We start from the raw sequence: 12,796 nt of genomic DNA, 5'->3' as shown, positions 1-12,796 counted from the left end.
AGAGGGCACTCACCTACAAAAAACTTATTTCTGGTTTGGAATTGAATATCATGTTTTATATGTCATTTCATTTCACATTTGAGAAGCTACTCTATTATTAGAAAAGTACTTATCTGCTAATTTTGTGAAACTTTATTTACTTAGTATCTTAGAATTAAATAGTAAAGAGTAAATATGCCCATAGATCTCTAACCATAAACTCTGTGCATTTTTAGTTTTGACATGAAGAATGGATTAGCAAGAAACAAGATGGGAGACATCTTTAGGGGGCTTTTGCAGTACTCCAGCTAAAGATGATGATTAAAAACAAAAATGTACCAACGTACCGCTTATACATGAAAAACTCTATAGATACACTGGAGGTGAATCACCAAATTTTAATTGAGTTTAGACTATACCATCTCTATTCAGAAATCTGAGAAATTCACAGCTCAGAAAGGAGTTTTATAGATATATGTAGATGAACATCATCATTACACAGATGAGGAAACTAAAGTACAGAATGGTTAAGTCTCACCAAGTGACCCAGGACCAGAAGTAAGATTTGACCTTAGGTTGTACAACTCCTAATTCAGTTTTCTTACACTCTTAAACTCATTTTATTAAAGATATATAAAATAACTTTTTAAATAATCTGTATAAAGGCTGTCCCTAACTTTAAGTCATATATTTCAAATGCATAAGGGGACAGTAATTTTACACATATCTGCTCACTGATAATCACTAAATAACTTGAAATTATATAATCACACCTAGGGTAACTGGAATAGGTCATGGAAAGAAGAAATAAAAGGAGCCATGAATCCTGAAGCTATGACTGACTCTTATATATATGCAACTAGGTGTCAGTTCTTAAAAACATCACTAGATCAGATTAGAAAGGAACAGTCAAATAGCACTTGAATTATGGTTACTGAATAAATCAATTTATATACAGATAGCACTGTATATATCATCTGTTTACAATTAGTTCTTTTAAGAAAATGCTTTCACTTCTCTTGTCAAAAATTTTTTTAATTTGCTTTGAGTCTACTAAGGAAAAGCAAAGAAAAAGGGATCCATTAATTGGAAAGCCAAATGAGTTTAATGAGTTACATTAAAAAGTTATCAAATTGCCCGACTGAATAAACAAGGATTGATTTGTAGAAACCAGGAAGTTTCATATTTTACTCCAAATAAACAAATACAAATAAAAAATAGGATATGGACAGACTGGCTATGTTTCTAATCAGCCAAAGAAGCAGAAGAGAGGAGACACTCCATTTTGTTCACTAGAGCAGCTGTTTGTGTGGGTAAAGTGGTGCTACACTAAAGAGTCCCAGTCTAGGGTGTCAAGAACTCTCTAGAGACAAATGGTTTTGATCAAAAATAACGAGAGGCTGCCTTTTCCCAAGCGTGCCCTGTGACTCAGGCAAAAAAGTCCACAGCTCCAAATTTTAACTGCCAAATTATAAGCCAGATGAGAAATACTCTGATTTACTTTGTAACCAAAGTAATATAAAGCTAGATGTCTTATTCAACATTGTTAGATGATGTATATTAATACATGTTAATGTTTACCACTCACCTACTAAGTGAGATGGAAAGATCCTATAAAGAGGCTGAGTAAGATTGTACTAGCCCATAAACTCACAGGGTAGAAATCAAAGCCAAAGTGATGAAAGAAGGAAACTTTTAAGGTTGATATTGGTAGAAAATGGTCTAATATATAAAGGAAGGAGGCAATATATATATATATTTAAAGCACCTAGTGAGAAGACAGGTACAAAGAATGTCAATTTCAGCACACTTATTACATCAGAATGCTGGGAACAGCCATAAAGAAGTGGTTAAATACTTTATGGTACACCCATATAATGGAACACTATAGAGACATACGTCACATGCATGGCATACCACACAGATGTATCTGTATGTGCTATCACAGAACTAGCTCTGGAATATATTAAGAGAAGAAAAGCAAGAAGCAGGACAATACACACAGTATGGGATGGGAAGACTTTATTCTTAAACAATAGTATAAATAATTTTTTAAAAATACCTTGTGGTATCTTCTTAACAGTGCCTTTTTTGCTTCTTGAACTTTTTCCAGGTATTTTTTGGTCCTTTCTCAAGAAGGCCTGTCCATCTTTGGGGCCTTCACAAGCAGTGTTTTCCAAGTTCTCACCTGCAGCCACCTCACAGCTTGATGTGCAGCTTTCATTATTGTTGAGACTGTCCGGCTCAAACACTTCAGGTTTACCCATTGCACTGTCACTGCTGGTCAGAAGCTCATGCCCATCACCACCAAGTTGATTTTCATTTTCATCTGATGCAGAGGGCAAGCATGTTACAGTACTTTCCACGCCATCACCAGGATGACATCCAACTTGTGGTTCTATCTGCAGATTATATGTAGGAGTTTCAATGTCATCCATTAGAGCATCTTTTGTTGAACCGTTTAAGTTTCATTAAAGTCCTTCAATGTCTACAATGACAAAAAGAAAAAAACATTCATTTTTTAAACTCTGGATTTTCGGGGATCTTTGATTTTCCTCTTCTCCTGGGTTGTTCTACTGTAAGTAGGGAAGAGAGAAATGACTAAGGCTCATTTCTACTACTTCTATCCCACTTACAACCCTACCCCACCTCACCTAGTTCTTGCTTGAATACAATGGTTCTAAACCCTGGCTGTAAGTTTATTGCCTATGGAGCTTGTCAAATTTCTATCATAGACCTCTGAAATCTAAATCTCTGGGGATCGAGCCCAAACACTGACATATTTTTTGAAGTTCTCTAGATTATTCTAATGTGCATCACGTTGGGACCACTGCCTTGAAGAAAGAAATTAATGGTTATCTGCTAAATTAAAGGTTGTCTGCTAAAACCAATCACTCATGTTATCCCTGGACACTTAACAAACAAGTGAAAGTTACTTATGTAAGTCGTTATATGGCCAAACAGCAGCAATATTTACAAATGAAAACATTTAAAAATAGTTTTAAAATAAATTTTTTAAAAAGTATATGGGGGAAAATTCAGGTAGCATATATTTATACTATATTCTCATTACATCCTTCCTAAAAATAAGCCCTGAAAAGTACCTTAGGATTGTCAACAGATTCCTTTTATACAATTAAAAAAAAAAAAAAAAAAGAGGGCCATGATTAACTCTAGGCTATTTAGTTTAAGACTTGGAAAAAAATCTCAGTCTACTCCAAGAATCCTTCTAACATTTTAAAGATATACAAAATAGATTTTAAGCCTTGTATCAGTCATGTTTTACCCCCTCTTCTCATCCAAAAGTATATTACATTTTAAGAAAAATCATGCCAGCCAGATTTAGATATTTTTATGCTTGCCAAGTATTACTTTGGATTTGAATGAAATATAATATTTCAGCAATTTTGAGAAAAACGCAGTGATAAAGAATTTTGTAAATTCTTCAAACTAATAAAAAGAAATGTTTATTTGCTCTTTAGAAAGTCAGTAAATATATATAAATAAATATATATTTAAGTAAAGTAAAATTTTTTTAAAACCAGTAAAACAAAGTATAAAACAAAACATGAGCTCTACACTGATTGTATCACATGATTTCAACTATTTTGCAAGTGGAATATTTTATTTGATTCAGGCATAAAAGTACTGCTTGTCAAATATAAAAATATCTAAATCTGGCTGGTATCATTTTCCTTAAAATATATACTACATAGCTCCACTAAGAAGTATGTAATATGAAAAGTAAAATGATTTAACTTGACTAGAATAACTTAGTTTAGACCTAAATGAATTCTAACTAGAGTATAATTTTTAATTGAAAAGTAATTATTATTATTTTTATAAATTTATTTATTTAATTTATTTTTGGCTGCATTGGGTCTTCGTTGCTCCACGCAGGCTTTCTCTAGTTGCAGCGAGCAGGGGCTACTCTTCATTGCGGTGCGCAGGCTTCTCATTGTGGTGGCCTCTCTTGTTGTGGAGCACGGGCTCTAGGCGCACGGGCTTCAGTAGTTGTGGCACACAGGCTCAGTAGGTGTGTCTCATGGGCTCTAGAGTGCTGGCTCAGTAGTTGTAGCACACGGGCTTAGTTGCTCCATGGCATGTGAGATCTTCCCAGACCAGGGCTCGAACCTGTGTCCCCTGCATTGGCAGGAGAATTCTTAACCACTGTGCCACCAGGGAAGTCCCAGTAATTATTATTTTAATAAAGTGTCTTCAAGATCTCTCTCATGAGAGAATCCAAATTCAAATGAGACTTTAAAAGTGCATGTGGCTAATATGGTGGAAACACCCCAAATGTTCACTGACGGATGAAGAGAGAAGCAAAATGTGATATATTCACACAATGGAATATTATTCTGCCATAAAAAGGAATGAAGTTCTGATACATGCCACAACATGGATGACCCTTGAAAACATTAAGCCAGACACAAATGGATAAATACTGTATGATTCTACTTATGTGTAATTTTATAATAGGCAAATTCATAGAAATAGAAACTAGATTAGAGGGGCTGAGGGCAGGGGAGGGAGTTACAGCTTAATGGTTACAGAGATTTTGCTTAGGGTGATGGAAAAGATCTGGAAAGAGACAGGGGTGACGGTTACACAACAGTGTCAATGTAATCAATGCCACTGAATTGTATACTTAAAAATGGTTAAAATGGCATATTTTCTGTCACATATTTTTTATCACAATAAAAACAGTGAAAATTTTATGTGGCTATGTAGGAAAAATGTCAGTCCTTAAAACTGGCAACAGCCTCGGTTGTTCTCTGATTTAAATAATCAAATTATTTTCTAGCATGTATTTGCAGTTGAAAATATAAAGGTTTTACTTTTATCTGAAAGAGACACAGAGATCTCATGCCAAGGGGGAAGGAAGAAAGCAATCCACAGAGCCCCAAACAATAAGAGTCGCCTCTTGTTGAGTCTCTGTCATGTATTAGAAGCCGTGCCAGGCACTTCACACACCTTATTTCTAATTCTCCAAACAAGCCCACATGGGAGGTGCTCATACTGTTTTAGATGAAGACTCTGAGGCTTGGAGAGGCAAAAATAACTTGTTTAAAATCATATTCTTGGAAAGAAGTGGAACTGGATCTGAAACCAGGTCTTCCTGATTTGCATCCTGTGCAGTTCAGCATAATAGCCGAGAACACAGGCAGACCAAGGGTCAACTTCTGGCTCTGCCATTTAACAAACTGTGTGGTGACCTTAGGCAAGTTACCTAGCATCTCCAAGCTTTAATTTTCTCTTTGTGAAAATAGAGAACTGTAATGCTTACCTCGAAGAGTCATTTGTGAGGCTGAGACAATATGGCAGGTAAAGCAGTTAGCAGAGTACTTGGCCCACAGTAAATGCTCAAGAAAAGTTAGTCATTATTATTGCCCAAGAAATCTTACAGATTGGCCTTGAACACCAGGAGGTTTATTCAAGCAGCTCTGTAGCCTTACTGAAGGTTCAGAAACAGAGCTTTTCTAGACCTCCTGGAAATAATTAGGTTCCTGATGATAGACTAATGTTAACCAGCATCATTTGAGAATGCTGAAGTATTAATTTATGATAGGGATATCTCAGCAAGTTCCTGGAATATTTAATGATCTGTTCTGTGCACCATTTCAGATGATGAGGATGTCTAGAAATTAGTGATTAAGGGATTTCCCTGGTGGTCCAGTGGGTAAGACTCCGTGCTCTCAATGCAGGGGGCCCGGGTTCCATCCCTGGTCGGGGAACCAGATCTCACACGCATGCTGCAACTAAGAGTCCGAATGCTGCAATGAAGAAGCCCTCATGCCACAACTAAACAGGTCGCAACGAAGATCCCATGTGTTGCAACTACGACCCAGCCCAGCCAAATAAATAAATAAATATTTAAGAAAAAAAAATTAGTGATTAAGCCTCCTTGGTGAGTATAAAATTACAGATCACACTTCGCAACTTTAATGAGTGTCATGTACCAGTTAAACTCTTCAGACCGATACTCTAATTCAATTCTCACAATTACTCTAGCAGATGGGTAATTTTTAGTCCTATTATACTAATGAAGAAACCAAGTCTCATATCTCATCAAGGGTCAGCTAGTAAGTTCAGAAATAGAACATGGATCAGTTGTGATCTTGAGGCCATACTCTCAACAATTATGCTTTATGGACAATGGGGTAAAAGTATCAATAACTTAAAGAATATTTCACGCCAGCTGTGGTATACCTCAGTGAAGAATCTCTACCCTACAACACAGGACACATCTCTAATAAACATGAAGTTCAAGTTCCTGGAAGTTCTCTCTATCCCTGGGAATTGCTAGATCCAAACAATATACAATTTCTTAAAATAATCCACCTTCTTCTGTCGAGAACTGTTTTTTAAAAAAGGCATACTAATATACTATTTATGTTAAATATCTATTACCAGTAAAGTAGGTCTTCCTTTCTTTGGGCCTCAAGACATTTTGCCTCCTATTATTTTGTGACAACGTAATTAGTTTAATTCTCAAAAGGCTACTTTGTAAACTACTTTCTAATACTAATACTTATAGATGTGAATCTGTAATTGTTCTTAATAGACACTGACCAATTCTTCATGGCTTGGCTCAAAAGTCACTCCAATTTGTCTTCCCTGACTTCTCCATTCCAAAAGACATGATGCATTCCTCTATGGCACTCTGTACCACGCATAGAGTCCCTCCCAAATACAACTCTCTGCACTGTATATATTTGCATATGTGTCCTACCAGATTTAAGCCATTTGAATACCCATAACTCCAGCCACAGATAATTTTTATTCTTCACAATGTCTAGCTCTGGGCCTTATACTTATTATATATATGAAGGAGTGGAGGGCTTATTTTCTACAGTTTCTGTCTTCAAAGGAGAAAGGCACATGGATTTCTATACACTCCTCTGCCCCTACTCTGAGAGGTAAAGGAACCTATTATACAATATTTGGCTTCTATCTGCATTCCTAACACATTTCAATTGGAACACTTTAACTTAAGCAGTAGGATAATATTCTTAATGGGATTTCAAATTAGTACGGGCCTACTGCTTTTGGAAACAGTTATAAAGAAATACTATTTTTGGAAACAGTTATAAGCAAATACTATTTTTGTCTTCTTCCTCCTCTTTCCTTTCCTTCAATGCTATAACAACAGCATTTAAAAAGGTTCATCTTCATGTACACCTGTATCTCGCTATATGAAAGCACCTAGGCAAGAGAAAAATCATAGGGAGAAAGAAGCCCCAGTTGATACATAGTATTTTTAAATATGCCCTAACATTATATGGGACCTGGAGGTTAGAAGTACAGTAGAAAAGGCATTCTAAGTTATTTGCTATATCTAAGCTGTACGTCTATTCTATGAGTCCCTACGGCTGTACCAATTCTCACAAAAAGAAACAGCGAGGGCTTCCCTGGTGCCGCAGCGGTTAAGAATCCGCCTGCCAATGCAGGGGACACAGGTTCGAGCCCTGGTCTGGGAAGATCCCACATGCCGAGGAGCAACTAAGCCTGTGTGACACAACTACTGAGCCTGCACTCTAGAGCCCGTGAGCCACAACTACTGAACTCATGTGCCACAACTACTGAAGCCTGCACGCCTAGAGCCCGTGCTCCGCAACAAGAGAAGCCACCGTGATGAGAAGCCTGCACACCTCAAGGAAGAGCAGCCCCTGCTCGCCGCCACTAGAGAAAGCCCACACGCAGCAATGAAGACCCAACACAACCAAAAAATAAAATAAATAAATTTTTTAAAAAAAGAATGAAAAAGAATAGCGACACAGTACAATCATTGCACAACACTGACTCGGGCATATTTTGCCTTTCAAAAGCATGATAGTAAGTGTTGCCCAAGTTTCCAGCCTCTTGTGGCAAAATAGCATACCAAATATGTACATTGTATAAAAGTTATTTGACATGTTGACTTAGTACACTGAAGAATTTCAAGCAAACTATTCAAGCTGAAGAATCTCAAGCAAACTATTCAAGTAAGGCTCATACAAAAGTTAAAAAACAAAACTTTGAGGAAGAACATTTAAATATAATAAAGTAACAGACTAACAAAGAGAAATCTACATTTTGTCAAAAAAATAATCTCACTCCCAGGTATGATTTGACTTCATTTTTGATACATCTTAATGCATTATCTGGTGAGATTAAACATCAGGTGCTACTGAAAATTAAAAAATTAATTTATAGGAATGGTTAAATATATAATATTACTCAATTATTTTATTAAAATGCTTTAAGAAGATTCTGAGTGCCATTTTTCTGTAATCCAAGTAAATTAGGCCTAAATACTATACTTTTACCTTCGAAAGAAGCCAAGATTCTTCTTAAGAATTAAGATGCAACCCCAAGTTTAAATTTGATGACTTATAGTCAACCCAAAATTTAGAAGTTACCAAATAACGTATTCTATTAAACCTAAATTCAAATCTGGCTACTCACAGTTAACTCAGAATTGAGGAAGAAAGTCACCACACTCATATGTTGTGTTTATGATGGTAACTACGTATCACTTTACATTTCGTCATCTTACTCACTTGACGTGTTCCAATACTACTTATATCTCATTGCTAAATCTATAGTTTTCTGTGATGAATGCTTTGTTTAGACATATGCACCTGTAGGCAATATTCAGTATACCAGCAATAAAAAGCATGCCCCAGAAGAATGATTCTCAAAAATTTTGCAGCCCAAAATAAACAATTCATTGTTCACTGAAATCATGTACATACAAAATACGTATACATAACTGAAACAAAGATTTCTCAAAACTAAACACACATGAAGCACTCTGATACATTCTCCATTCTATTCAATACTATTTCTTATTTTCTTTAAATGCTGATCAAGGTCTACTAGGTAGATTTCATACCTCACTAATGAGCACTGACCACAGCAATAAGGCAGTTTCTAGGAATTAACAGTCTCATCCTAAGGACCACCAACTGAGCACTAGAGAAGTTTGTAATTATCTCCAAATTTTTTTCTGAAAATGATGCAGATCATATGAAACTCGGACATAAACTTCACTTAACATATTATCCCCCAAATCTCAGTAAAATAATTTTTGCTAATTTATATCACTGACCTCACATTAAAATTTAGCTAAAATACTATGCTTGATTCAGGGTCCCTTAGTTGATATCTTTGGTTGTCAGCTATATTCTATATCTATGCTATCCAATATGGTAGCCACTAACCACATATGGCTCCTGAGTACTTGAAATATGAACAGTGAGACTGGGGAACTGAATTTTTACTTTTATTTAATTTTAATTAATTTAAATTCTAAAACATATTGATTCAGTTATTGAAAAACTTATGCATGTTTGAAACAAATTGGGTATGTGAACCTGCTTTTTCACCTAAATTTTAGGAAATTTAAATATAGATCAAGCATTTCCAACAAAAAAATGTGTCTAAATTGAGATGTGCTATATTTGCAAAATAAACACCATATTTCAAAGACTTATTAGGAATAGAAAGAATATAAAAATAATAGGCCTTTAATAATTTTAAGTATTGATTACAAGTTAAAATAATATTTTGATCTAACGGATTAAACAAACCCTATTATTAAAATTAATCTCACCTTTTAAAACCCTTTTTTAATGTGGTTACTAGAAAACAAAATTCTATATATGGCTCACATTCTATTTCTATCAGACAATGTTGCTCTCCATTATACTGCTTTGATAGTGCCACTGTAGCCAAAGTCCTGGCTCATAGTGAATCACTCCATTCAGGATTCTTTCTTGCTAATACTAGTTAGGCTGTCGACATTTCCCGGGTATAGACGTTATTATTACTATAATTAAATAAGGTAAACACCTAATGAAAGAAATAGATACTAAAAGTTTAAAAAATTAATTTGTAAGTACTTGTTTATATCTTATTTTCTGGATCATGTCGTCCCCCTCTTTAGGTACTTTGCCATATTCAAATTATTCCTGGTACTTCAGAAATGTTAAATGGTAATTATAACTAGTAAAATGGCCTTATAGAAATCTTTCTAAATAGTTTAATTTCTATATAATACTATGTACAAAAGTAAGCCAGATTGTTTTAGTATTTCTTTAGTAAGAATAAAAAACACAATTTCACAATAAGGAATTTACTCTTAATTAAGAAAAACGGTCATAGAAAATGTCTTAAGGAGGAGGATAAAAATATAACAAAGTATATAGATGCAAACTATTACATATAGAATGGATAAACAACAAGGTCCTACTGTATAGGGAACTATACTACTATATACTACAGGGAACTATATTCAATATCCTGAGATAAACCATAATGGAAAAGAATATAAAAAGAATATAATAGTAACTCTGTGTAACTAACTGAAAAAAATGCTTGTGTTGCTACTATAATTTCGTATGCTGTGATTTGCCCACCCTTTATCTTCAAGTGATACATAAGTTGTTAATTTCTAGGAGCATTTGAGTCATAAAGTCAGTAGACAAAATTTATAATTAATGATTGTTAAATGAAAAAATTGTATAAAAATAAAATAGAATATAAAAAAGAATGTATATATGTGTATAACTGAGTCACTTTGCTATATAGCAGAAATTAACACAACATTGTAAATCAACTATACTTCAATAAAAAAAATTTGTTAAATCATAAAAATGCAACAAAGTATACAACACAACTACAAGAATACAAAAAAGAAAAACAAGAAAAATAATCCATTACTGTAAAATGTGAAGGTAATGATTCTAAGGGAGAATACAACAAACATGGATTTTACTTATGCAGAGAAAGTACTCTTAAAATATAAAGGAACTCACAAACCATGTGACTCATAAACCCAAAACAACCTTGGGGCAGGTAAGCTGAATAAAAGGAAGCATAATTTGTTTCATTTTCTTCAATCCTCCCTTTCATAATGGGACTCAGTTCAAGATAGCTTACACATCAACAAAGACTTTAAGTTCAAAATCCATTACATAAATGGAAATGACATGTCAAAAGCCTCAGTGGGGGTATATCCAAGCAGTGCAAAGATAAATAGAGTCATCTCTCTCCTCTCTTTCCTCTCTCTTATATACAGACATATATAAATTTTACTTAAAGAAAAAACAGAAAAGTAAATCTTTAAAATAGTGTGAATGCAAGGACATCTTCAGGCATCCAGACACATGTATTTTTAGCAATAATTTCTAACAATTTTTTCATTTAACAATCATTAATTATAAATTTTGCCTACTTCAGGGTGACTGACTTTATGATTCAAATGCTCCTAGAAATTAACAACGTCTATCACTTGAAGATAAAGGGTGGGCAAATCACAGCATATGAAATTACAGTAGCAACACAAGTATTTTTTTCAGTTAGTTCCACAGAGTTAATACCACATGCATTGAGAGAACCACAGTTTAGGGGAAGGAGTCATTTCACTAGGGTCATGCATAAGCTATGTTTTTTTGGTTTTAAATACTTCTTTGTTGTAAAACTGATTGCAACCATACTTTGAAGCCACAACCAACAGAATCTAAGAACTTGAAAATACTTTTTAGTTCAGACCATAACTTTTAAAATACTTTTAAAACAAAAACTATGTTTACTATTACATATATACTATATATCTTCATGGAAACTGTCTTAATAATTTTTAAACTTTGAGCACTTTGCTATACAACTAGTAACATAAGGCAATCTATCTACACTTTAATTATTAAATATACAAAAGAATCTATATATTTTGTTTTAAAATAATTCTTGCTAATATAGTGGCAAGAGCAAACTGTTCATTAGAACCTTCCCTTAAGAGGCCTGACCAAATAGCATTATCTGAATAAAATGCTAATTATTAACAGTAGTCAACAGTTATTGAATATTTACTATCAGGCAGTATTTCAGTCATGTGTAATATATATGTGAATTTATGAATTTAAAATAATTTAAATTTATAAATTTAATATATAAAAGTTAATGTTCACACAGGTCCTACAAAGTAGTTCTATAATTACATCCATATTATAGAGAAGGAAACAGCAACAAAAAGATTCAATAAATAGGCCAAGGTCACAGAGCTAGTACATGACAAAGTCTGGATTCAAACACAAAGAACCTGACTCCACAGCCTACACCCTTGACCACTATAATCATTTTTACATTAATTTAAAAAATCAACTATATTCATGTATATTTTGTAAACACCAAATTGCTAGCCCTAAGGAGATAGCAACATGAAAAATTTCTAGTGTCTTGAAATGTTTTTCAGATTATAGAGTTTAGAAAATAGGTTGAGGCAAAATAAAATAAAACCCACCAATAAGACTATTTACTTAATGTAATTTCTAAATGTGATGAACTCATTTCTTTAGGATTACACATTAATCTATATCATATCCCCATTAGAGACCATCATTAAGAATTTGACATGTTCCCTTGTACACACAGAATAATTTCTACTAGGCCGATCACAAGTATTTACTGAACCAACATCACAGCTAAAGGGAATAAAGTACAAGAGTCTTCATACTTTGATAGTATACCCCTAATGAGCAAAGAAATTGCACACATACCCACTATATGTATATTTGTTCATAACCTATATGAATGTATACTGGATATATATATATACACATATACACACACACACACACACACACACACTCATTTTTGAACATGTGCAAAAACATATTAAGAAAAGATGAAAGGGACTTCCCTCACGGTCAAGTGGGTAAGACTCTGTGCTCCCAATGCAGAGGGCCCAGGTTTGATCCCTGGTTGGGGAACTAGATCCCGCATGCATGCTACAACTAAGAGTTCTCATGCTGCAACTAAGAAGTCTGTG

General features: G+C 34.2%; 1 protein-coding gene across 3 annotated transcripts in view; it reads right to left on the bottom strand.

Moving 5' to 3' along the window:
• CNST (consortin, connexin sorting protein) overlaps positions 1-12,796 on the bottom strand; it is a 116,394-nt gene that overhangs the window by 74,424 nt on the left and 29,174 nt on the right. For 2 of the 3 annotated variants that reach the window (XM_067729544.1, XM_067729545.1), the window contains exon 2: positions 2,042-2,467. The exons of the other annotated variant lie outside the window; for it this stretch is intronic. In XM_067729544.1, coding sequence (XP_067585645.1) covers positions 2,042-2,417 — 376 coding nt within the window. In that variant the 5' untranslated portion in view covers positions 2,418-2,467. The remainder of the gene's footprint in view (positions 1-2,041; positions 2,468-12,796) is intronic. 3 annotated transcript variants of the gene reach the window in all.

Source organism: Pseudorca crassidens, chromosome 2 (genome assembly GCF_039906515.1).
Source record: "Pseudorca crassidens isolate mPseCra1 chromosome 2, mPseCra1.hap1, whole genome shotgun sequence".
In the NCBI taxonomy this organism is placed as follows: domain Eukaryota; kingdom Metazoa; phylum Chordata; class Mammalia; order Artiodactyla; family Delphinidae; genus Pseudorca; species Pseudorca crassidens.
Note: the sequence above shows the minus strand (reverse complement) of the source record. Positions and strands in the feature narration are given on the sequence as shown.